Source organism: Mus caroli, chromosome 5 (genome assembly GCF_900094665.2).
Source record: "Mus caroli chromosome 5, CAROLI_EIJ_v1.1, whole genome shotgun sequence".
NCBI lineage: Eukaryota > Metazoa > Chordata > Mammalia > Rodentia > Muridae > Mus > Mus caroli.
The window spans coordinates 86,273,470-86,300,054 of record NC_034574.1 but is presented as its reverse complement, the minus strand read 5'-3'; the positions used below and the strand labels follow the sequence as shown (position 1 = coordinate 86,300,054).

General features: G+C 40.0%; 2 protein-coding genes and 1 pseudogene across 4 annotated transcripts; 2 read left to right on the top strand and 1 right to left on the bottom strand.

Moving 5' to 3' along the window:
• Window positions 1-1,432: 1,432 nt before the first annotated feature.
• On the top strand, window positions 1,433-3,457 carry LOC115031116. The gene is made up of 2 exons (XM_029477792.1): window positions 1,433-1,543; window positions 2,670-3,457. Exons 1-2 carry the CDS (start codon window positions 1,433-1,435, stop codon window positions 3,435-3,437), a joined length of 879 nt encoding a protein of 292 aa, XP_029333652.1. The 3' UTR covers window positions 3,438-3,457.
• Ccni (cyclin I) lies at window positions 2,988-26,579 on the top strand. 3 transcript variants are annotated; one of them, XM_021163122.2, is made up of 7 exons: window positions 3,239-3,529; window positions 6,921-7,078; window positions 19,715-19,843; window positions 20,191-20,265; window positions 21,216-21,356; window positions 21,618-21,848; window positions 25,904-26,469. In XM_021163122.2, exons 2-7 carry the CDS (start codon window positions 6,965-6,967, stop codon window positions 26,345-26,347), a joined length of 1,134 nt encoding a protein of 377 aa, XP_021018781.1. In that variant the 5' UTR covers window positions 3,239-3,529; window positions 6,921-6,964; the 3' UTR covers window positions 26,348-26,469. The 3 variants fall into 3 exon arrangements, with proteins under 3 accessions (XP_021018782.1, XP_021018781.1, XP_021018780.1); XM_021163121.2 differs by lacking the exon at window positions 3,239-3,529 and adding an exon at window positions 6,101-6,120 and having other exon boundaries at window positions 25,904-26,579; XM_021163123.2 differs by lacking the exon at window positions 6,921-7,078 and having other exon boundaries at window positions 2,988-3,529; window positions 25,904-26,579.
• LOC110294086 lies at window positions 10,862-14,117 on the bottom strand (annotated as a pseudogene).
• Window positions 26,580-26,585: the final 6 nt, after the last annotated feature.

Genomic DNA, 26,585 nt, shown 5'->3' with positions numbered 1-26,585 from the left:
CATAGTCTCAAAGTCCATGTAGAAGGGTACTCCAAAAACTTATAATTTGGGGCCATTCCTAACCAATACACTTGTCTTTATAAGACTTCTTTTCTCAGGGGACTTTATAACTTTCTACTGTGCAACAGTGCTTCAAGTAAAATACAGTTATCAAGCAAGAAAAGATCCTGAACCAATGTTTAACGAATGAGTGGTGGGGGCTGGAGAGACGGTTCGGGGGTTGAGAGCTCTGGATGCTCTTCCAGATGACCTGGGTTCAATTCCCAGCACCCACATGGCAGCTCCCAACAGTACATAAATACCAGGGGATCCAAACACATGTTGTAGAACAGAACACCCATTCACATAAAATAAAAGGTTAATTTTTTTTTAAATAGTGAAGAATATATTTTTCTTCAGACAACTGACACTGGTTTCTAGAAGACACACCATCACAGAAGGCCTATTTCAGGGAATGTCCCAAATACACAGGTCTACGGAGGAAGAAACTCACATGGCTTTGGGCTGGGGTGGGCACAGCACTGGCAGGTGATTCAGGAAGGATGCTGGGTTTATTTTCAAGGTGCTGAAAATGTTCTGAAATGGATTGTGATGATGAGTGCTCAGCGAGGTGAACCATATGCTTTAAATGGATAATTTATGTGTCAATAAAGCTGCTACTTGGTAAAACGGGAAAAGAGTCATCTAGTATCTCCATGCGTAACCTCCTTTGAGGTTATTTCTGCATCCAACAGGACTTACATTCTTATGGCTTTTGATGACTATTTTGCCAAGTTGTTTGATATAAGAGTTAAGCCAATGAAAGCGTAACCAGGAGTATTTAAGAGCTCTCACTTAATTATAAACTTTTTTTTTTTGAAGTTCATGAATGCTAGTGGCCATTTACTCCACGGTAAGATACGGAGATATACAAGTAACACCAGGCGGCTGAGAAACCATTTTCTGTTGCTTTATCTTTCACCTCTTATGAACAATGCTTCTGTGACCATCCACATAGAACTTCTTTTTAAGAATACATATTTTATTTTTAATTATGTGTATATATGTACATGGGAGCTATGCACCTGCATACTGCTGGTCCTGATGGAGTTCAGAAGAGGGGATCAGATTACTAGGAGTGGATCACTGTGAGCCACTGTAACCTGGGTCTTGTACTTGCTCTTAACTACTGAATCATCTATCCAGCTTCCATATATATAAATTCACACACATACACACACACACACACACACACACACACACACGCACTACTGCTGTGCTACACTCTTACCCAGGCTTCCTTGAAGAAATGAGAGGCAGAATAGTTGTGCCACGATAAGTTATGCAGAAAGGCCATACTCTTGAGACTATTATCCAGGAAAAAAAAAAGTTGGTCATATTAAAAAAAAACAAAAAACAAAAAAGAAAGTGTAACAGTACAGAAAAAGACTAGATGGGGGTGGGAAATGCAGGCACACATAGAACCTACTTAAAACCCTCCAGTGCTTCCTACGCCCTGCTGTGCCCTATGGAATCCTCTCTGCCCCTCGAGTCTCAGAGGCATGTAAGCTTCAGAGCTTTCCATATGTTGCTTCCTGTGCCTATATTTTTCTTTGTCCAGTGGTTTCAAGCCTCATCTTAAATGTCACTTCCTCAGAGAAACCTTTACTGAGAGCCCAGAGCAGGTTAAAGGCGTTTCCACACTGGTCTGAAATTTTCCATCTTAATCCTTCTGCTACTGACACTTGTTTATGAGGCCAGAAATCAAATACTGAGAGCCTTTCACATACAGAAATGCAGTATAAAACAAACTATACAAGATCCAGGACATCCATGAGTTCATATGGGGAGGGGATGGCTATACAGTAAAATAGTCTTTTGGGTAATTTCATACAGTGATTAGTAGATCAGTGGGTATATCAGTGGGTATCTCTGTGCTTGAGTTGCAAACTCCTTGAAGACAGGAGCCTTTTGTTTTCAAGCTAATTCCAGTTTTGTAAGAACCTGATCAGTTTTTTTTTTTTTTCCCAATGATGTAAAATGAATGCTTGACTAGGTAAATGGTTAAGGTCCTGGTCTCCCCTTCTTCCCAAAGCTATCTGCATTCTTTTCATAAGTAGAACCATTGTAAGATTAGCAAAATTTACCAACTAGAGTAAAAAGTACCCCAAGTAAACAAAACACATTTAGTTCACATTCGTTAAGGACCTAGTGATAAACAGGACCCTGAAATACTAGACATACTGGCTCATGACTAGAATTCCATTGGCGCACAGCCAAGCCGTCAGTAGTCTAAGCCACAGCTTTTACAAGTAGCCTTAAGCACGCAGGATATGATCCCCTTTATTTTCTGATGTGCTTCAGTCTCCCATCACCCACAGGATGGTTAAAAAGACACATGTCCATACTCACTAATAGGAACGGGACAATATAATTTTGCGTAAGGTCAACAAAGAATGTGATCTTTACACAAAAGATCTCCATCCACGTCTAATAAATTCGTTCAGGAGGGCTAAGGACAAGTTGGGCTGGGAAACACTGAGAGACTCTAGGTTGGGCGCAGGCGCTCACCCAGAAACCCTTCCCTGAGGCTAGCGCTCAGCGGCTCCTTTCTTTCCAGAGGCGCATGCGCAGCACACTCTCCGGCCACTGCACGCCTCCTGGGCTAACAAGCCTCTAACGTCACCTAGCAGGCGGAGAGGGGTTCTTCCGCGCGCCCGGGGGAAAAAGAGTCCGCGCACTTTTCCTTCTCTTTGTGCACACAAAACGCACTTTCCCCTTTCATCCCAGTCTCAGGGCCTTCCCCAGATCGTCTCCGGAAGCTCTTCTTTGTTCAAACTCTCCTGTGCGTCCGTGGGACACGGAAGCTCGTCTTTGTTCAAACTCTCCTATGCGTCCGTGGGACACTGGAGGTGGCCGGGAAGAGAACACTGGCGTTGTTTACAGACCCGCGCGGCCGAGATCAGTCCGCGAGGGCGGGGCTAGGCGGCCGGCGCTTTTTTGTACGCTCCTCCCTCCCCAGCCTTCCCCCGCGAGCGGACGCGCCAGCGCCTCTGTCTCGCTTTTTCTTATTTTCTCCCCCTTTCCCCTTCCTTTTCTTTTCTTTTTTTCCCCTTCCCCCCTTCCACCATTTCCCCTCGGAGGCGTTTCCCTCGGGCAGGGGCAGAGCCGGCCTCACCCCGCGCCTCTCCCCGGCCCCCGCCGCCCTATGGCGAGAGGGCGCCCCCTCCTCACCCGGGCACCAGCGGCGGCGGTTGGAGGAGCGGGACCGGCGGCGGCGGCCTCGGGCCCAGGGTCATCATGGAATTAGTTCGCTGAGTGACCCCTCGGCCGCAGCCGTGCGTCCCGCCCGAGTACCCGCGCCCGCCGGCCCGGTTTGCCCTCTTCTCCCTCCTCAGACGGCCCGGCCCTGGTCCCGCGCGCCCCGCCGCCGCGCGCCGAGGATCATGAGGTGGTAACGGGCCCCCGGATGACCCCGCGTCACCACTGTGAGGCCTACAGCTCTGCCGGGGAGGAGGAGGAGGAGGAAGAGGAGGAGAAGAAGAAGAAGGTGAGGGCGGGGGCGCGGCGCGGTCGCCGTGCGCGCCGCTGGAGTGGGAGCTCGCGGGGGCGCGCGCCGCTCCCCTCGGCGGACCTTTCCTGGGCACCTCGGGGACCCCCTCGCCGTCTCTGGCAGTGCTGCGCGGGTTTCCTTTGAGCCCGACTTTTTTTTTTTGTCCCCAAGTAACTTGTAGCCACAGCTCGTCACCGACTGGGGTGCCAGTTCCTGGCTCCCCGAGCCAGTGCTAATAAAGAAGGTGACACACCCCCAGCCACAGAAGCCACCGATCCCTCGTGACCACCGAACATAATTTACCCGGCAGAGTATTGTGAATGTCGAGCCAATAGTTAAACCCCCTCCCTTCCTTCCCCCCCCTCCCCCCCCCGTCACCACACACAGCGCGCGCGGCAATTGCGGGAGGGTAACGTTGCCTAGGGCTTGGGCCGGTGGGGAAACTAGAGAGGTGAGGGAACTGAGTTGCTTCGTAAAGGACAGAAAAATGACGAATTTTGCAAGAAGAGCTAAATGCTCTCTGCAGAGTTAACCTGCTCCACCGCAGGTCATTTAGGCAGAAGTTGAACATTGTGTAGTAAATTCGTGGAAAGTGTGAGGTAAATAGATCAACGAGGTAAATGGATCAACTGAAGGTCTTAGAGTAGCAAAGTAAAATATTTACGTTTCACTTTGTCAGTGAAGAGCCATTGAGTGTTTGAACAGCAGCCTGGTAAACCTAGAAACTTTCTGGACATTATACACACACATACATATATGTATGTATGTACCCAGTCTTAAAAGGGGGGAGGGTTAGGTTAAAAGCCAAGAGTATTTGTTTATTCTGGTCAAGTAATTCTTAAAAATTAAGAGTATTCAACCTACCTGTGTGTTTGTTCATCTTTTAAATGGATTTAGTAATTCCACCGTCATAGGGTTAAACAAGGATTACCTAGAGTAAATATGAACAATAGCTAGCCAAGTAGCAAAGCATTGAGGGCTATTGATAAGCACCTGACAAGTGTAAGCTGTGATTTGGGGGTCAGGGAGGTATAGTACTAAATTTTGGAAACTGTTAGTGGTAAAGATACTCATGATTAGTTGAGAAAGCAGGTCTAGCAATGGTCATGACAGTAATTACATACAAAGGCAGGATAATGTCTAAGTATAGATACAGAAAGGCAGGGTAGTGTGTTTCTGCACAATTCCAAACGGTGATGTGGGATCGCCTATGACCCGGTATTGCTGGTTCATAAAGTCAAGGAGGGAATAGTTAGCTACGAAAACCTTAAAGGCTCACATTGATATTCTCTGTTCAGAAAAGGAAGTAAGAACCAGAAGTCAACAGTCAGTACAGGATTATTAATAGAGTTGGCATTGTGATCACCATAATAGGATAATTATGTATTGATGAAGCTTGCTATTAATGTGGTTGTTTACCAGCATTGTGTTCCACTCTTAACTCAAGATCAGGGGGTCCTGGATGTATGTTGGTAGTACAGTTTGATGTAAGGTAAGCATTGTATTAGCTTGTTAATGCAAAATCTAAGCCTTTTAATAAGCATGAACAGTATAGGAGAAATATTTGAGACAATGAGAGGAATATGTAAAGCTATCTTAAATGTTAAGGAAAATTTAAAGTTTAATAGTTCATTTAGACATGTGGAATATGCCAAGCAAAAATCAAATTGAGCACCCTAAATTTGTGGAAAGTAATTTCATAAGTGGAAAATTATTTTTAAATTATATAAAATTATCTGGCTATATGTAAGGTATATATAGATTTCATATTTATATTGGGTTCCCTTCTAATTATGTATATGTAAATATTCTAAAATCACACATACAATATATGAAAAAATTGGACCCATTATATAAGGGATACCCAACCTCTATAGCCCTTTTGTTTTTAGAGACTAAAAAGATAATTCACATTTGTGCATGTGACTAAAAGTGGGTAAAGATGAACAAGAAACAATAAAATTCTATCATTAAAATAAGAGTTGTCCTGAGAGGCTGAGGTGGGGCATTCAGGGCTGGCCTGGACTATATAACAGGAAAGTTCTCATGACACTTTTAAGGGTTTATGTTAGCAAAATTCATTATTCATTTAGCTTACAAAAACTGAATTCCCTGATACCTGTCAGCAACTGTTTTAAAGGAGTGTAAAAATGTTTCTCCTACAATATTGACAAATAATTTACAATTTAATTCTATGCATATTTAAGTTTTTGCCCATTTTTATTGTCTTATGAATGTGGCATATACTCCTGGAATTCTGTAGCCCCTATGAATAGGAATGTTTTCATTCAGAATCACAGTACATTTTTAAAATTTTAGTAAATGTAGTTTTGAGGCCTGCAGTCAATATCTCTTTGATTAGGCAATGCTCCTGAAAAATGCCTTGCTTTTAGTACAGGATCCAATTCAGTGAAAACTGCATTTAAGCCTCAACTTCTTAATACTAATTCTCAATTGATTCAGTGTTTTTCCTCATCTCCTTGTTTCAACAGTTAATTATTTGAAAAGCCCAGGCTGATGATAAATGTCATATGTAGCCAAGGGTGACTTTGAACTTCTCATCCTCTTGTCTCTACACAAATTTTCAGGTGTGTGCACAAGGCCTGGTTTACAGTTCTGTTTGTTGTTGTTGGTTTTGTTTTGCTTTGTTTTTTAAGTTTAAGGACATTTTTTTAATTTATTTTAAAGACCAAGTCTGGCTGTGTAGCACAGGTCCTTAGAAGTTCTGAGATTACAAACATGCACCACTTCCTGTGCTTACATTGTCTTTAGGTGGAGGTTAGGTAAATGATTTGGGATGTTTTAATACAAGCATTTTCAGGAATTAATTTTCCCCTTAACCCCACTTTCTTTGCATCTTATACGTTTTTAATTTCTTCATTTTTACTCATCTCAGAATATATTCTAGATTTTTTTTTTTAAATAACATCTGAACATTTGAAAAATCTTACTAAGGACCTTAATTATAGAGCAGAGGCTCCCTTAAACCAGTCTTAGCCCTCACATGACTTCAAATGGTTTAATGTAATTCTTAATGTATTTAAGTGGTAAATAAAAGTAATGACCCTTAGTGATTAATGTATTTCACTTCTAGGGAGAATATTTGGGACAACTATTTCTAAGAATTTCTAATAAAAAAAGTTAGTGGTCTTAGTTTTACACAATACTGAATTATAACTGAATTTCAAATTTAAAGTGAGGTTACTTTAGATGACATTGTTGCCAACTTTAATATATGGTATTTTAAAGAGCTATAAAATCGTATACTGCCTCATAACATTCTTACTTTGTTTTATAAATTGCTTAATAAGCATTGACATTTATAAATGTATATAACATACTTATTCTGTAACTATGTGATGTACATTATTTGTATTTGATTTAATAGGTAGCTACATCAAGCCGGGTGGCAGGCAGATCCAAAGGGATACCATGAAGTTTCCAGGACCTTTGCAAAACCAGAGATTGTCTTCTCTTTTGGAAAGGGCAATCTCCAGGGAAGCCCAGATGTGGAAGGTGAATGTGCCGAAAATACCTACAAATCAGGTAATTTCTCACTCGAGACAGGTGCTCGTTATTAAATGTTCACTGTTGCATAATGTGATGCTACACTGGGAATATTTGTACTGTTAAACATGTTCTCAACTGTGTGTGCTGATGCATATTTGTAGCCCTAGAGCTTAAGAGGAGTTCAAGGCCAGTATTAGTTGGAGGCTAGCCTGACCTACACAAGACTGTGTCTCAAGGAAGCAAAAGGCTCTTTTAGAAACATCATCTTTTTGAAACAAAGCAGATAAAACTTTTTTATCTGATTTAATGACATCCATTCATTTTCCGTATAGACTAATACAGCCATAGGTTTCTTTTTTCCTAATTGTGTAGTTAGTCATGAAGAGGGAAACATCTTCATAGTATTAAGTTTAGGGAACAACAACAGCAAAATCTCTTGTCAATATTTCTAAGGAGTTCAAGTGGAGTACTAGGTAATGGCAGTGCTGAAAGTCTTGAGATATTAGCTGAACTCTTTGCTGTTGCTGTACACTTTTTAAGAACTATTTTATGTTTGTTAGTATTTTGCCTGCATGTATGTCTGTGTGCCTAGTGCCTTTGGTGGTCAGAAAAGGCCCCTGGAACGGGAGTTTCAGATAGTTGTTAGCTATCATGTGGGTACTGGAACTTGAACTCATGTCCTCTGCAAGATCAACAAGTGATCTTAACCACTGAGCCATCACTCCAGTCACCTATACACTTTTACTTTTAGACATTTTATACTTTGATCATATTCTGGAAGATAAATTTTAATAACTAAAAGTTTTATCTTAACAGTTTACTATGTAAAATTTATACATCTTTTTATCCCTCTTGTCTCATAAGGTGCTTGGAGTACAGAAGAGTAGCCAAGAAAATTTTAATGTTGCCAGTGATCAAATGGCAAATAGCTGTTTTACATTAGTTTTAGATTTATAGGCTGTTGAAGTCTGCGTTTTCTGATTCTACTCTTAACTCTTCCTACAAGCTGAAGAAATCTGTTTCACATTTACTGTCTGTCATTGTGCACATTGAAGACTAGTTGACTTTGAATAAGTACTGTCTGTGGTTGAAACACTTAGACATTATCATTTAGTGGATAGTTTGGTTTTCTTAAATTAGGCACAGTTCTGTGTTGTTTAAGACTTCAATAACAAATAATAGTTATAATTTGAATCTTTACTCGAGGCAGTCTCTTCTAGTTCTACTTTTCCATTTATTTTTGTATGAATATGTGGTTTAGATTTCTTTAAATGTATATTGAATATTTGCTATACTTCCAGGTACAATTCTACACACTGAAGATATGAATGGAGAAAACTCCAAATTTCTTGACTGTGTAAGAATTTAAAACCCTCCGACAGAGTTCTAAGAAGAGCTCTGTCTTTCTCCTTTCTCCTGCCATCTCCTTAAATCAGTATGTAGCTAACCCTAACAACCATTTGCAGCACAGCGTGAAGGTGACATTTTCCTGTGACTGCAGTAAATGGCTGAGTTACCATGTTGCTTGGTCTGTTAACATGTAGCCAAGTTAATAGGTATCAGTGAGGTAATACCAGAGCACAAGACAGGATCACAACTTATAAGGCAAACCTACCTTTCTCCCCCTCCTGTCTGAAACAACTTCTAAAACTGCAGGACAACTACAACACAATTTAGAATATTTGTAATTTGGTCACAAAGAAAGATACAAAGTATTTATGGCATTGCTTACAGATTCTCTTTCCTTACATTTATATATTATCTCTGATATTGATTCACTTATCAAATAGAATATACAAACTACATTTTTAAATTTTGTTAAAGAATGAATAAAATTAGCCAAATAGTTTAGTTTACAGAAAATTCTGGGACATGTGAGATAAAGTACTAAGATTAACACTTACATATAATATACACAAAACCCCTATTTATGATTCTGATACTAATACACTCCTTTTTTTATTTTAAAGATTTATTTCATGTATGTGATTACACTGTCACTGTATTCAGACACACCAAAAGAAGGCATCAGATCGCCATTACAGTTGGTTGTGAGCCACCATGTGGTTGGTGGGAATTGAACTCAGGAAGTTTGGAAGAGCAATCAGTGCTCTTAACTGCTGAGCCATCTCTCCAGCCCACTACTACACTCCTAATTTATGTATGTATATGTGTGGGTGCTGCAGCATTTATGTGGAGGTCAAAGGACAACGTGTGGTAGTTGGTGCTCTTCCTCTCCTCAGGGGTCAAACAGCTTGCTAGGTCTGAGCTGCAGGGGCCTCCACCTCCTAAGCCGTCCTGCTGACCCTAAGAGCAATACACTCATAAACTTTGCAAAAGTTGATCTGAGTACTACAAGTAATCCTTGGGACCAAACTCTGAACTAGGTGCTTTTAACATGAAGCTTGCTGCTGTGTGACAGACTTTTCCTGAGGAGGCACAATACATGTCTACTTGTCCCCACAAGTTGAGAGATAGAGAGCCCACAACAGATCAAAGTACGGATACCCCTAAAGTCCTTGGTAAATCAGTGAGGTTTTTTTTTTTTTTTTTTTTTTTTNGAACTCAGAAATCTGCCTGCCTCTGCCTCCCAAGTGCTGGGATTAAAGGCGTGCCCCACCACTGCCCGGCTAATCAGTGAGCTTTATTGGAGTTACTTACAGGATCAAAAACGACTCAAAGATAGATAATCAAAGTCCACCCCAGCTTGGGTAGCAACTCAAAAAGGCTGAAAATAGGGACCACACTGCACAGCCCTGAGCAGCATGCCATGGTGAGGGAAGAGTGACCCTTTCCCGTGGCTGAGCTAGTCCTCAGCCTTTCCCAGGCAGCTTTTCTAATACCCAGGACTAAAATGCCCGTAGTTTTAGATACCAAACAGGTTATTTTGTACTAAAGGAGTTAGTGATAAACTTTCTTCATATGACAATTCAGTTCTCTAGAAAAATCTCAAAATATATATGGTTTTTTGTTTTGAAAGCAGCAGCTCCAGAAAAAGGAAATGGGCTTGCTTCAGCTAGAAAAGCACTAGAGGTGGCATGAGGTTTTGCATATATTGTCATAAGAATTTGATTTTCTAATTTTAGCTTTCCATCTTTTTTCTTAATTGCATGTTCTTAAGAAAGATTTCCAAGTGTGTATTGGAATTCCAACATTGTCACGTTCTTTTTCCTTCTGTTCCACCTGATTTTCAGCATCAAGTTGACATCAGTGTTAATTATTTTGGAGTAATAAACTTGGAAGCCTTGGATACTAAATCTTTGAATGGACTTTTGGTTAAGGCACCCAGAGTGAGTCATCAGGTCGGGACACTGAGAACGAGCAGATGCAGGCATTTCCACCCTTCCTGTGCACTGAGAGCAGAGGACCTGTGATTGAGCCACAGGAGAGATTTCTTGACAATCATGCTGATTAAAGCAATTAAAAGTCTAGTCCTTTTTATTGATGGGCAGACCAAGAGCAGGCTTTTGCCTCTGAAAAGTCTCTTGGTGCCAAGCTCAGGGATACAGAGGTTATAAAGGCAAACCTACAAAGACCATAATTTATATCAAAGTTAGATGGGGGTCGGAGTAACCTTGAAACGTTCATTCCTGTCAGAGCGTTGTAATTATTTTACATGTACCATGCCAGTCATTTTTGGCTTACATCTTTTCTAGTTATTTTAGCTTAGTTACTTTGGTTAATACATCTGGACCATAGTCAAGGCGATGGGATGGCAAGGCAGATGTGACTGTTAAGGGAAGAGGGGATGAATCCAGGACGGATGGTGATAAGGCGTTTTACCTATTTAAGTACTTGCTTTAGTAATGCCAAATAGTTCTACTTAATACTAGAACTTTGAGTGGGCTTGGTCTGAGGGGAATAGGAGAGGATATGGATTTAGGCTTAAAAGAGCAGTTCTAATTCCTGGTTATAGACTAGCCTTTCTCCTGTTACATAGTTTTAAGAGCTGGTAAAAATAGGAAAGTGCTTTTTTTTTTTTTTAAGAGCTTCCTTTTATGCCACTTGCTTCTGCTTCCTTTTACTTCCCTTCCCTTGTCCTTGCAAGGTCATTCTCACAGCTCGTTTTTAATTTTAACTCCAACATCCAGTGTTGAGCAAAATGTGGCCAGGCAAGAAAATATTCCTGTTACGCCTGAGACTCCCCTGACGTCTCCCATAGAACTCTGTACTTCCCTTGTGATAACACAGTATAATTTGACTGAGTTTCCTTGGTGGTGATGTTGTGTCCTTGTTTTCTGAAACATTTGTTACTCTTTAATGATGTTCTGAGTCAGGGTCTCAAGTAGCCCAGGCTGGCTCAGACTAGCTTTGTATGATCCTTCTAGCTTTTCATGATCCTTATAGGTCTGCCGGTGAGTCTGGGTTTTAGGTGTATGTTAGCACACCAATTGAACTTTTAATGGACAGCTTCTTTGTACTTTATTCAATGTTGGTCTGTTGTGTGTTCTTGGTACTTACAGAAAAGTTCGTCTGTAGAGTAGTTGAAGTTTGAAGTTGAAGTTTCTTTAAATGAATTTAGGGAAAACTTAAAAAACACTTTCAGATAATCTACATTTATTTTGCTGAAGTCTTTTTGATTACAAAGAAAACCCTGTCACAAACTTCAAAGTGATTTTTTGTTGGTATTTTGGGACACCAAGGAGTCAAAGGCTATCTGGTTATATGGTTTTGAAAAAACAGATGTATGCTAAGGACAACTGAGACATACAGAAGTGTGCATGAATCACTTGGCAACTAGATAGATGAGGATTGTCTGAAAGTTGTAAAAATTGAAGTTTCAGCTGGGTGTAGTGGAGCATGCTTGTGATGCCAGCATTTGGGAGGCTGGGGCAGTAGGATTTCAGAAACGTACAGGCCAGCAGGCTAAGAATAACACCCTATCTCAAAAGAGACGAGGGATCATTTTAGTCCTCACATCCAGACCCTTGAATAATAGTGGCAACTATTGAATTTTGTAACTTTTCTGCTCTTGTGGGGGTGGCTACACTCTTCATGTGGGGATGAGGACTGACTGACTCGGTTTTTATTAGAGCTCCAGGGGTTAAACTTAGATCAGTCAAGCTTGAATTGCAAGGTCCCTTACTTAGCCACTTTCCTGACCCTAGAATTTGTATTTTAAAGCTGCTTCTTTCTTGTATTTGTTGTATGAAGTTTGGGAACAGATCTAACTGTACAGTAAAAAGGAACATTTTGTTTAACATCTATCTAACTACTGATAGTGCAGTAATGTTCCTCTGCTTTTTGGTCCATTATAAGAAAAGTTCTAATTTCTAATTATTACAAGGCTTTTCCTAAATTGGACCTCAGAAATGCTTCTACTGGGCAGCTCACAAGCATGTGAAACTTAAGTTTAATTCCCAGAACCCATGTAAACATTCTGGGTGTGGTAGTTCACACTTGTAGCCCAGCATTGGTGTGGCAGAGGCAGGAGAACCTCTGGAGTTCAAAGGCCAGCCAGCATAGCCTAGTTAGGCACTTCAGGCCAATGAGGACCCTGCTTCAAAGGAAGTAGGTAGCATTCTTGATACCCGTGGTTGTCCTCTGGCTTAGATATGCACACCAGTGTATTCAAACACACACACAATCATACACCCATGCACATACAAATATTGCTTCTGGTCACTTAGTGAGTTCTGGTTCCATCCATGTAAATAGTGCAGAGTAAATCTGTGTTTTAAATGATGGCTCTCTATACATTTAAAGCTAGATTTTACTTCCACAAAGTCATCACTACACACATCTTATTCGTTAGCCATTTTTCATTTGATCAGACTTACCCTTCCCCATTCCAGTATTTTCTTTCTCAGAGTAGACTCTCGTATTTCTTTTCTTGGTTTTTTTTTTTCTTTTTTTTTTAAGATTGTAATGATCTGACTTTATTTTACACTAGGTAAGGAGCACAAAGCAATCTTCTTTAATAAAGTTGACAATTAGCTTCACTTAGAACATTTTGATAATGCACATCAAAAAAAAAAGTATTTGTCCGGGCGTGGTGATACACGCCTTGAATCCCAGCACTCGGGAGGCAGAGGCAGGAGGATTTCTGAGTTCGAGGCCAGCCTGGTCTACAAAGTGAGTTCCAGGACAGCCAGGGCTACAGAGAAATCCTGTCTGGAAAAACAAACAAAAAAAAGTATTTGTCTTACAATTGTTCTGCAATCCAAATATACAACAGCTTGGAAAACAACATTTAGAAAACAAAGGCCAATGTAAAAAGACAACTACAACAGTATAGTATAGGTTTTGATATGGCTCAGATTTTACAGCTTTCTTACTATCATCTGTGTCAGAGATCTGTTCCTTCAGCTGGCTCCATTGTTCCATGTTTAAAGAAATACCTTTTCTCCCTGGTTTCATTTCACCTTCTGAGTCCATCCAATATTCTCTAATATCAATTGAATTTTTCCTTTAAAGTCTCGAACACTGACGTATCTCATCTTTCTAATCTGGAACATGTTGTCATCTCTGCTGCTGCTGCTCTGCTTGGAGGATGCCAGAGCTCTAGAAGGCTCACCAGGCTTTTGCTTCTTCACAGGTTTCTCTGGAATAACTTGCTTTTTCCTCTTTAACTTTTTTTGAACTTCGCTGTCCGAATCACTGCCTGAAGAGCTTGAAGAAACAAGTTCCTTTAATTTAGGCATTGCTCTGCTCCAGCCGACCAATAGCCTCCAGCTCGCTCGCTTGCTCCAGACTGTGACTCTTAAACTGGTGTTTCAGATGTCATTAATGCGTAGTAAAATTAGACTATACCTTTGACTTACTTTGGCTTCTTTTACTAGTTTAGCCCTAATCTTTGTTTTATTTAGGCAACAGTACAATGTTGGCTTGTATTTCTTCTTTAGCCGAATGGATTTTATCTATATTATGCATGTGTTTGCATTTTGGTGTGCTAGGCAGTGAACCCAGGGTCCGGCAAATACTAGCAGAGAACTACACCCTAACTCTAAAGCTTTATCACCACTACCTTTCCTTGGTCATGAATATAGAAGGAAGGGTTAGCTTGCAACTTAGAGTACATTTGTCTCCAAATACTGCTTTTTTAAAATCAGAACTTTATCATTTTATTACTTGCTGTTTTATTTTTCAAAAATACAACATAATATTTAACGTAGATACTTAAATTATTTTTTAGTACTGTAATGTGTTTAGATTCATAAATTCTCTATGTTTTATGGGTTTTTTTTTTAACATTTATCTACTTAGTGTGAGTGGATGTGCATACCTGTGTGTGTGGCATGGCATTTGTGTGGGGATCAGAAGACAGATTTGTCGAGATTGGTTCCTTCTACCCTGTGGGTCTTGGGGGTCAGACTCAGGTTCTAGGGTTACCAGCATATGCCTTTACTTTGTGGGCTATCTCTCTGGCTCCTAGACTTCAAATTTTCTTCAAGACAATAAACATAGCTGCCCAATCACATGTAATTTTTGTCAGATGGACACTTGAGATTTTAATTTTCAGTTACTGAATTTCTAATTTTTAGCTCTTGGGTCATATTCATTTACCTAGTAAAATTCACCATTGTCTTTTTAAATAAAGATTTATGGTGGATGTGGGTGTACACACAGAAGGGGGCTTTGTCTGACTCCTTGAAGTTAAAGGTGTTTGAGTCACCTGATGTGGGGGCTGAAATCTGAATTCAAGTTCTCTAATAGTTAATCACTAAGATATCTTGCCCCTCCGCCCAGTGATTTCTTGTATAATAAATCCTTTATTCTGATAAAGATCTACCTTCCTGTTGCCTGGTTTCTTCTCTTGTCTTTAGTTTGTTTACTTTGTTCTTTTTATGTTTCTGATAAATTTTTTATTTGACACTGAACATTCTATCATTTTAATAATGATACAGACTTAAGTTATTTTTTTTCTTTGTGTTGTTGAGAGATCAAACCCAGGATGTTCGGTTTATCAAGCAAGCATTCTACCATTGAGCTACATTCTGAACTTATTATAGGGACTTAGAGGTATTTCCCTCTGTAGAGAGTTCAGTCTTCTCTCTGGTGGGCAAACTAAATGGGGATTAAACACTTCTGTCCGAGGAAGAGCTGTGCTAATTGAGGGCTAGACCACAGTTGGATGTGACTTCTTCACCTATTACTAGGAATGAAGCTATATGTGTGTGTGCACTTAGGTTCTTAGATCTCTAACTATAGATCTTTAGGGTTTCATTCAGGAAATGTTTTAAGAGGAAAATCATTGTTAAAGTTTGAATATAAATTATCTCCTGCAGACTTACATAGAAGCCTAGTCCTCAGCAGATAGCACTGTGCTCAGAGGTGCTGGTAACTTTAGGAAATGGGGCCTCACTAGGGCTCTACATGGTATTTTGTCCCTGGCCTTTTTTGTTTGCCTGCCTCTTCTTTCATACCATTTCCCCTTTCTGGTCATTTAGGATCCCATCCTGTATAATCCTTTTTATTTACTCGTCTGCCTCCTTCCTTTACTCTCCTTACTCCTCCAGTGATCACACTGAAATCTCAGAAACGGGGCCAGAATACATCTTCCCTGCTTGAAAATTGTTCTGCCAGGTACTGGGTTACAGCTCTGAGGAAAACTAACTGATGCCGTAAGTCAGGTGACTTTTTTTCCTTCAGATTTCTGACCTCCTATTCCTACTATTTCTTGGTTTTTCAAGTCCCAGATTTTGTCTCTTGCTCTGTAACTCTTCTAAGGGCTCGACTGGATTACTCCTAGCTGCTTGCCCTGATCTCACAGTGCTGACTTATCACTTCATTACTTCCTCTCCTGAATCGTCGTTCAGGACCTGGTTGTCAAAGCAGTATTGTAACTTTTAAAAAGCACACTCAGTGTTTTGAAATTTAGTGTGTGTGTGTTATGTTAAATCAAATAAAATAGAAAAAGAATTTCAGCTAGAGGGAATGATTAAGCAAGGAAGCAGGGATGTAAAATTGCATGGTGAGGAAGAATCATAGTCTAAGTACTGTTATAGTATGAAGGTTAATGTAGACAGTAATAAAAGGTATGCAGGGGTGGGAAGGTAGAGGGGTTTTGTCTGTCAAGCATGGGAACTATACTACTGTTATTAATCGGTGAATCTTTTAGAGATTAAAGCTAAGCCAGGTGCATGGTTGAGTAAAGGAGACAAGGACATGTTACTGTGTCTCACCATGTGAATAAATTCTCTTAAGAAGTACTAGTTGAACTTTACCCTCTTAACCTCTTTAGGCATTGCCTATGAGAAGTGGTATCTGGAACTTGTACTGTTCCCTTCTTCCATTCATTGATCCTTTCTTTTATATGATTAGAGAATCTTAGATTTGGAACTATTTTTCATAAAGCTGTCCAGATAGTTTTACTGTTGAGTGCTCTTGAGCTGATATTAGCAGTGGTCTAGAATCAGCATTACTGAAGTACAAATGCATCTCAGCTGTCACCTTCTGAGAGTTTTGTTACTAAGAGTGGGCTTTTTTTTTTTTTTTTTTGGTCCGATTCATCTTTCCATGACTAATTGCCATATTTAAAAATAACTGATGTATAACATTTTATGAATATTTGTTCTTATTTTTTAAAGATTTATTTAATTAATGGGAGTACATTGTAGCTGTCTTCAGACACTCCAAAAGAGGGCATCCGGTCTTATTACAGATGGTTGTGAGCCACCATGTGGTTGCTGGGAATTGAACTCAGGTCCTTTGGAAGAGATGTCAGTGCTCTTAACCGCTGAGCCATCATTCCAGCCCCCAAATTTTTTTCTTAATCAGGTAGTATAGTGGGAGGGCAGAAGAGAAGTAATATTTAATCCTTTTCTACATGCTTATACAGTTTATATCACTTATATTATATCACTTAGCTACCATAACTATGGTAACCATATATATAGGTGATTATATTCCTTCTATTCATCTTTTATAATTCTCCTTAAATTTTTGTTTGTATTTGTTTAAAGTGAAGTGTACCAGATAAGGATAAAGTCTGCTCTTTGGGAATGTTTTTCTGCCTCTTGACTGTATGTCTGAAGTGCCAGTGTAGTTAGTGTTGTTCTTGTTTCTTGTGACCCCTGATCATTGTTCCTTTCCTCCCCCGAGAGCCCTGGAATGTATCAGGTGGTATCACTGCCTTCCTCTCTTTCATGAATTTGTTTCTTCATTGTTGGTTTATTAGGCTGACTGAATTTTCTTTCCTTAAGTGCTTAACTTCTTACTTAGAAGAGACTACCTTTACTTTCAGAGATCGTTAGGGCACAGAAGTAGATTTTATTAGTAACACCTTGGGGCTCTAAAAATACAGGAAATTATGTAATTAAGGACCTTGCCAACTGATAGTTACGAAGATTCTAGCTAAGGCTGTAGTGATATCCTCTTACCTAAAGAAGTGATAGCTCTAGACAGTAGCGTTTTGTCAAAGGGTTGATTCTCCCTATCTTATTGATGGCCTGACTCCTGGCTATAGGTGTATACCGCTGTTGTTGGAGTGCTTGTCAGGCATATATGAAACCCTGGGTTTTGTACCTAGCACTGCATAAACCAGGTGTGGTGTGTATACCTGTTATCCTAGTAATGGTGGAAGCAGGAGAAGCAGAATTTTAAAGTCATCCTTGCCTATATAGCAGGTTTGAGGTGAGCCTGGGCTACATGAGATCCAGTCTTTTAAAGAAAAAAAATATGACCACTGTTTCTCTGTCAAACAGGATATAAGTTCCCTGGTACTCATGCAGTAAGAACCTTCAGGCTGGCAGTTTTATTCTCAAACCTTCCTTAAGTCTTTTTTTTTTTTTTTTTTTTTTAATTTTTTATCTTTATATTCTTTGATGGATTCTTTGGACAACAGTTCCTGGGAGTCTCTACCCACCTTAATCTTGTCTGTTCTTCTGAAGAGCTTAACTATGTTACTGTCGTGGGTTTGAAATCATCTCTGTCCTCCATAGGAAAGTCTGTGTGCTTAAACACTAAGACTTTTTATCTTGTAGCACAGATGATGCCCAACCTCTTTTTTTTTTTAAGATACTACTTAGTTACTGTTTCTTCTAAGATTTCATTACTCCCACACCAGCTATTAAACCAGGTAACTCTGGTTTGGTTTAACACCTTTTTATGGTCTGTCTGACTATAAGACTTAAGTTTGGAAGGGTAAATAACTTTTACTCATTTATCAACTTTGTAGTGAGTTGTTAATAAAATAGATTGTAAATCACCTGTATCTTACTAGTATTTCTATTCAGCACTGTGACGTTGTTCCCAAAGGGTTGAACAGAAGGTAGGTGTATGTTAATTCCCCACTAAAAATACCTGTTATAACCAAGTTTAGAACTAGGCATAAGAATTATGTAAGCATCTTGGTGTGGCTAATGAGGAAGAACACTTTGTCATGTGTTTGCTGACAAGCAGATGACAGCAAGGAAGACTCACAACAGAAGTCACAGTGGCAGGGGCAGGGACATGATGAGCAATAGTCAATCCTGGAACTCTAGAGCAAACCAAGAACAGTAACGAAGTTCTAGCTAGAATTCCTGTTTGAGGAGCTGTACCATAGATACAGTCATTGAACTTTTAATTTAATAGCTGTTAGGTTTTTTGTAGGATATTAGCGTAGGTTGGCATTAATCAGGAAAAGTGTCCCATGATCACTGCACTATACTTCATAAAGATAAGTTAGTCTCATTCAAGTAATTTTGTACTCCATTGTGTTACATGACACGGTGTGGCGTAAGGGGCTAGGACATGGGGCTCAGCAGGTAGTTTGAGTTTGTGACCATGTAGAAGCTCTAACATCCCAAGCACTGTGTAACCTGGGCATGCGAGTGCACCGCTGCACCCCAGCACCTGAGAGGTGGAGGGAGGCAGGAGGGTCCTCATTTTAAGGTCACCCTCAACTACATAGTGAGTTTGAGGCAAGCCTGGGCTACGTATGGCCGTATAAGTAGTCCTCAAAAGGATCTTTCATTTAGCATCAGTAGTATACGAGCAGTTCAGCCACGACTGAAAATCAAATAAAAGTAAAATGCCTGCTACTTAAAAATACACACAGACACATATCTTAAAACTTAAGCCTTTACTCAAAAGTTCAAAATACTATTTAGGTAAATTAAAATGCTTTTTATTGTTGTTTTTAAAGAAATAATCCTTCTGTTTCATTTCACAGACGATCCTCAACCTCTTTTTTTTTTTTTTAAGGATACTACTAAATACTGATATTTTCAGGCTCAGAAGTTACTTCATTCTTAAAAGTTAGGAAAACTTAAATTATCGATTAGTAGTAATTAAATTTTAAAATGTTTTGTTTCCTAAATATCTGAATTTAATTCAAATTGTAGATGTTTGGTGAATAGTGAAGATTTTAGTAAAGGATCAGATGATATTAAATGTGTTATGGTATATAAAATTTTCATCTATCTCAAGTGTGATTTTTGAATGGTCTTCAAACATTTTAACTATTAATGCATTTTTGTTTTATTTCCTAACATTTAAAAATATGTACGTGTATTTATTTTGTGTATGTGTGCATGCATGTGCCATAGCACATGTTGGAGGTCAGAGGAAACTTGTAGGAGTTGTTTATCTCCTTTGACCTTGTGAGTCTCAGTGAGTGAACTCAGGTCATCAAGCTTGGCAGCAAGTGCTGTTCCCTGCTGAGCTGTCTGTCAGCCCTGTATTTAGAGAGCTCTAAACGATAACTGAAACTTTGTGATCTCTTATTTTTTAATTATTCCCTTCTAGAATGTTTCTCCATCCCAGAGAGATGAAGTAATTCAATGGTTGGCCAAACTCAAATACCAGTTCAATCTCTATCCAGAAACATTTGCTCTGGCAAGCAGTCTTTTGGATAGGTTTTTAGCTACAGTAAAAGTAAGTATTGTCAGACACATTCAAACACAGCATCTTTTTCAGTGACTTTTGTGTTAAACTACGGGCTACTAGTAAATGTATTGTCATGGCAGTAGATGTAGAGATTTTGTGAGGACATTATTTCTTTTGTTTTAAAATTTTGGAAGTGACTCAGTAAGTTCAGAGTTTTACATAGCACTTATTCAATGACTGGTATAAATGAACAGAAAAGAAACTTATTTTTGTGCCTAAGAAGATGTAAACTAGGAGAATTGTAAACTTAGATGTATGTTTAGATTTTAAAAACAAAGAGCTTAATTCAAAATACTCATTAATGGTTTTTTTTGTTGTTGTTTTTAACATTTTAGGCCCATCCAAAATATTTGAATTGTATTGCAATCAGCTGTTTTTTTCTGGCTGCTAAGACTGTTGAGGAAGATGAGGTAAGGAATCCTTTCAAGGTTTATTCTTTAGGTTTGGTTGGTTCACTTGGAGGCTTTTTTGTTTGTTTTTAATGAAACCTTTATTACTAAATATGTAAATGTTCAGCTCTGAGAGTAAAGGTCTCCTGGTAGTCAGGAGCCAAGAAATAGCACAGAGTCACACCACACAACAAGCCTCACATGAGAGATTGGGAAAGACATAGGAGGCCAGCCACCTGTGCTCAGGAGAGAAACAGCAAAGACCTGAGCAGGAGACAGACTGTATATAGGGTTCCTTAGGACTGGGGGATGGTTTCTGGGATAGTCTGGAATGGTAGAATTCTTTGGCCTGATCTTGGGCTTTTTTTTTTTCTCTGTAGGGTGTAATTTGGGTACCTGCATCTTGAGGGCCTGGAAACAACCATTAAAGAGTATATAGGAGCAGGGCCAGGCTACTTGAGCCTTGAGAGGCTTAAAAATGAATGCTGTCTTAACTCCAATTTTAGTTAAGTGTTTTTGATGCATTGTTCCTCTAATATGCTTCTTTGGAAGATCAGCTGTCTCTTTAAAATAATTATTTATTTGTTGTTGTTTTTTTTTTTTTTTTTTTTAAGACAGGACTTCTTCAGGTAGCCCTGGTTGTCCTAGAACTTGCTTGGTAGACCAGGCTCTCCTACAACTGCCTGCCTGCGCCTGCCTCTGCCTCCTGATTTTTAGTGTTTTGCCCCAGTGTATGTAAGTACACTGCATGCATGCCTGGTGCACACAAGTCAGAACGGCATTGGTTTCCCTGGGACTGGTATAAAGACAGTTGTGAGTTGCCATGTAGTAGAGAATTGAACTTAGGCCTGGGAAGAGCAGCCCTGCTCTTAGCGACTGAGCCACCTCTCCAGTTCATTTTGGTTTTTTAATATTATTTTTCTCTATTTACATTTCTGACCTTTGTTTCTTACTCCTTTTGCCTTGGATAGAAAATTCCAGTGCTAAAGGTATTGGCAAGAGACAGTTTCTGTGGATGTTCCTCATCTGAGATTTTGAGAATGGAGAGAATTATTTTGGATAAATTGAATTGGGATCTTCACACGGCCACACCATTGGATTTTCTTCACATTGTAAGTATATCTAAAATGTTTTAGTTCTTTCTTGGAATACAAAGTCCTGGTCCAGTAACTTAGACAGAGGTTGCCTCTTCCTACGGATTTGGGGGAAACTATTAAAGTCAGTCAAGGAAAAACTTAGACTCTGAAAATGTATCAAATCACTACAGATAAAAGTTCCAAACTTGCATTGTACCTGAGATGATATTTCTGTGTACACTTTCTTAGATATTTTCCTTTAGTAACAATTTTGTGTTTTCTCCTCCAAACCTCCAGTTCCATGCCATTGCGGTGTCAACTAGGCCTCAGTTACTTTTCAGTTTGCCCAAATTGAGCCCATCTCAACATTTGGCAGTCCTGACCAAGCAGCTGCTTCACTGTATGGCCTGCAACCAACTTCTGCAGTTCAAAGGGTCCATGCTTGCTCTGGCCATGGTTAGTCTGGAAATGGAGAAACTCATTCCTGATTGGCTTCCTCTTACGATTGAACTGCTTCAGAAAGCACAGGTATCAAGCTTGACTTGTATTTATTACACTATTTTTTCCCTTGGTTGACTTGAGAGGGCTACTCTATGGTTTTAAATAAAACTGAGAGGAGGGGTGGGAGAGTTAGTTCATGGTATAGAAGGCCCTGACTTTAGTCTTTAGCAAAAAAAAAAAAAGAAAATGAGTTTGCAATTGGCATCTTCAAATGCCACCTCACTATAATGAAAACATTAGATAGCAGGTGTGATAAAGCAGTCGTGCTGCTTGTTAGTAACTGCCTCAGAGAAATCAAGTTTAGATTAGCAACCTGACATCCATAGAGACTGATGAGTTTTCTTCCCCTTCCCTGCTGCACAGCTCTAGGAGTTGATTTTCTTGGTAGACATTCTGATGCTCAGAGAAATTCATTTAATTTTATTTTTTCCTTAGCTGTACAGGATCTTAGAAATCATTTTACTCGTGAATTATAGTTTCAGTCTAGGGAATTTGAGAGTTCATTAGAGTGACATAGAACTCCTTGGTTGTGAAGACTAGAAGGAGTCAGTGGTGGTTTGATTACTCTGTACATGTTGTGAGCTACCTGATGTGGGTGCTGGGATTTGAACTTGTGCCTCTGCAAGAGCAGTTTGTGCTCTTACCCACAGAGCCATCTCCAACTCTTCTCTTTTTGATAACACACAAACCTTAAAGAGTCTAGAACAGGCTGGAGAATTGGATTGTTGGGTGAAGTTGTATGCAAGCATGGGGAGCAACCTTTGGGACCCAAGGATGGCTGCTAGTTCTTCTGGGCATAGTTCCTGTCCTTGCTAGGCTCACCTGTGTTGATTTAGATCAGAATATAAGGTCTTGTTTCTTTGTAAGTAGACCCATGGCAAGACTTAGACTTGGGGTAGGTTCTAGTATCAGAAGCTTTGTATCAGATCATTCCAGTACTGCCCCCTCCTGCTGCCCCTGGTGCTGGGGATCAAATTGAGTTACACCCCCATTCTTGATGCATTTTGTTCTGTCTTAGCTCTGCCTGTGCATCTTTTGTACTTGGTACATATTCTCTGGTTTGAGAGCTTTCCTACCCAGCCTATGCCAATTCTTCTGTGCCACTGTTGATCTCCACAGTAGGACAGCTGCACCTTTCTCATTACCCCTCCCTTCCTGGAGTTTATTTATATAGCTATGTTCATGTCCTTTGCTTTCTTAACTGTAGTGTCCCACCCTGATTGTCAGGGTATAGATTCTATTGTGGTCTTCCTAGCTGCCTGCTAGTCAGTGGTCAAAGTAGATGTTCTTAAATAAAACTAAAATAGAGAATTAAAACGCATACCCTCCTACCATGGACTCGTGGTTACCCTTGAAAGGTGCCTAATATTCCAACAGGTATTTTCAGGATTTTACACTGCTCACCATATGTGGGCCCTCTGGGGTCTGTCACATATATCATGTTATTCTCTTCACTCTCTTCATTGGAAATCTATGTATGGCCTTATTTTATTGCTGCTTGACACATTCTCCTGGTCAGCTAAATGGTTAGCAACTTTTTGTTGCTGTTTTTGATAAGATCACTTAGCAATGGTTACTATATTGAAATTTGGGCAAGATAGTTATAAGAATGGCCAGTAAAGGTTCTCTTGATTCTCATAATAAGTGAGATAAGTAAATAAACAAATGGTTCATTTAAAATGCTTAAATGTTAAGCACAAGATCAAGGACTTATGTGCATCTAGAGCTGGTAATTGTAGTGCATCCACCTAAACAAGTGCACTTTACTACAGAAGCGGTGGGTTGGGGGTGGTTTGTTACTTTCCAAGGTCAAGTTCATATTGTACTAGATTAGGATTTATTTTGGACAGACTTTGTTTTGAAACTCCAATGGAAAGTATTTTTTAATGCCTTACTATTTTTTGATAAAACGCATGTTCAGGATCATGACCAGTGAATTTGTGGCACTTTTCCTCTTCTTGGATGCCAAATGTCTTCAAAGCCTTTTCTCTGTTTATTGGTTCTCTTTTGTATTCTGCTTGAAATATTGGAAACTCCACTTCTTACATGTTATAGTTTTTAGCAGGGGTCTTCATCACTGGGCTAATAATTAGATCTAGTCCACATCATACCTAGCCACCTGAGTTCAATTCCTAGAACCCCTGTAAGGTGGAAGGGGTACCTCCATGTGTGTGCTATGGCACACGTGTCTACTCACACATCATAAGCATGCATGAATGCATGCACAAACAAAGTTATGGACTATTGAAATGGCTTTTCAAGGAAAATAAATTCTGATACTTGATGTCTTACTACTGTGGTGTCTTCTAAAGTATTTTAAAAAGGGGGAAATGGCGGATGCCAAAGTCTTGACTTAAATATTCTGATAGTTTCATGTAACTGTACATTTATGTTTTTCCCATTGATTCTTTCCTGATAAACATAGTGAATATATTTAGAGATGAGCTAATTTTGTGGCAAAATGTGTTCTTATAGAGTGGTACTTATTTCCACGTAGTATTACAAATAGTTCTGCTGTGTACTTCAGTCTGTGGGATGGGTAAAATGTGGGTAAGAAATGTCCAAAATGAGCTTGGTGTGATGGTACACACCCCTAGTGCCAGCACCTGGGAGGCTGAGGGGCAAGGGCCAAGAATGAAAACCAGCCTGAGCTCCCAGCTAGAAACAGAAAGGAAAGATGCAGAAAGGGAACGTCAAGGGAGTGCACTTCCAATAGGGAAGTGCTCCTGTGCTTAACGTGAGCATCCTGGAGGGAAAGGGCAACAGTTTTGAGTATGCAGAGGCAGGTAAGCAAGGCAAAGTGGCAGAGGGGCCAGTTCGCATTACATAGACTAGGCCTATGCCAGGAGTGTAAACTGTCAGTATGGGATACACAGTATGGGAAGTGCAGTTATGAGAGTTATAGAGAGCCTTGTACATGTTACACCAGAGAGTATTTGGCTTACTTTGAAGACACTGCCATGCTGCTGAAGAAATGTTGACTAGAAGAGAAGTGGATAGTGACAGAGAAGGTCACTCAGTGCTACAAGTTAAAAGTAAGGCAGATACCTGCTAGGAAAACTTTGAAGGCCTTTCACTGTATATAAAGCAGTGGTTCTAAAATGCTTTTTAATGCTACAACCCTTTAATAAAATTTCTCATGTTGTGGTGACCCAACCATACAATTATTTTCATTGCTACTTCATAGCTGTAATTTTGCTACTGTTATGAACTCTGATGTAAACATATGTGTTTTCTAATGATTTCAGGCAACCCTTATGAAAGGACCCAACCCCCAGAGGGTTGTGACCCACAGAGAATGAAAGCAATGGCTAAGACATAGTGCCTAAAACTTGAGTCTTGAAGTCAGCAGATGCAAGGGTAGATTTGTTACCTGGATGGTTGTGATTGATTGTTTGCTTAACTGAGGGCATATTGAAACAGAAACGTATGACCATGGAAATTGCTCAAGAGGTTGAGGGGATCAAATGTGTGTTACTCCAGAATGGATTAATACCTGAACTATTCCAAAGGATAAGGAAAAAAATATCAATTCCCAAACTATGTCGTTTTGTTAACTATTTTCTACAAAAATATGCTTGCTTTACATTTGTAATTGTTTTATAACATGATACTTAAAATTAAAAAAAAAAATTAGCTAAACAAGCTTCCCCATTATTCCTAGTTTAATGTTTTCCATTGCTTTTGACTCTTCCTTAAATTGTTGATGGCTGCTCTGTGCCTTTCTTGATTTTGGCCTTCACCGGAGAAGTTAGAAGAGGCCAAGAGAGTAGGGACTGGCCTTATAGACAGGAGGCATAGACAGAAGAAAGCAGACATTGCTAATATAGCAATGGACAAAGATAGGGTCTACCTTCATGTGAGTGCTCACACACAAATACAGATTTATGTTGGAAGTGCAAGCATGTGCACGCATTTCAGAAGAAGGCTCTGTAGGTAGAGTAATCAGTGAGTGGGATAGAGGGTGTGGCGGAGGAAAGCAAGCTGAAGGGAGAGAAGGTCCAGGTTGAGGCCAGTGGCAGTAAAGGGAACAGTGGGCCATGTTACTGACCAGTGTGGTTTTGTTTCTTTCCTTGATCCAGATGGACAGCTCCCAGTTGATCCACTGTCGGGAGCTGGTGGCATATCACCTTTCTGCTCTGCAGTCTGCCCTGCCTCTAAATTCCGTTTATGTCTACCGTCCCCTCAAGCACACCCTGGTAACCTGTGACAAAGGAGCATTCAAATTACATCCCTCCTCTGTCTCAGGCCCAGATTTCTCCAAGGACAACAGCAAGCCAGAAGTGCCAGTCCGAGGTCCAGCAGCCTTCCACCTGCATCTCCCCGCTGCCAGTGGGTGCAAGCAAACCTCTGCTAAACGGAAAGTGGAGGAGATGGAGGTGGATGACTTCTACGATGGGATCAAGCGGCTCTATAATGAGGATAATGGTCCTGAGAATGTGGGTTCTGTATGTGGCACTGATTTATCAAGGCAGGAGGGCCAGGCTTCCCCCTGTCCACCTTTGCAGCCTGTTTCTGTCATGTAGTTTCAGGTGTCACCTTCCAGTGCACACTAAGGCTGACTACTCGGGGTGAGACTAGAATACCAGGAAAGGCTGCAGAGAAGGGCATGTGCTTTATCAGACTGACTGAAGTGAGCCAGGGAAAAAGAAAAACACTCTTATTCTTCCATGCGGTTACTTACAATTCAACGTAATTTAATATAAAGGCATATATTTGTAGACTCAAGATCCAAAATATATTTAAAAGTAAAGCAAAAGTTCT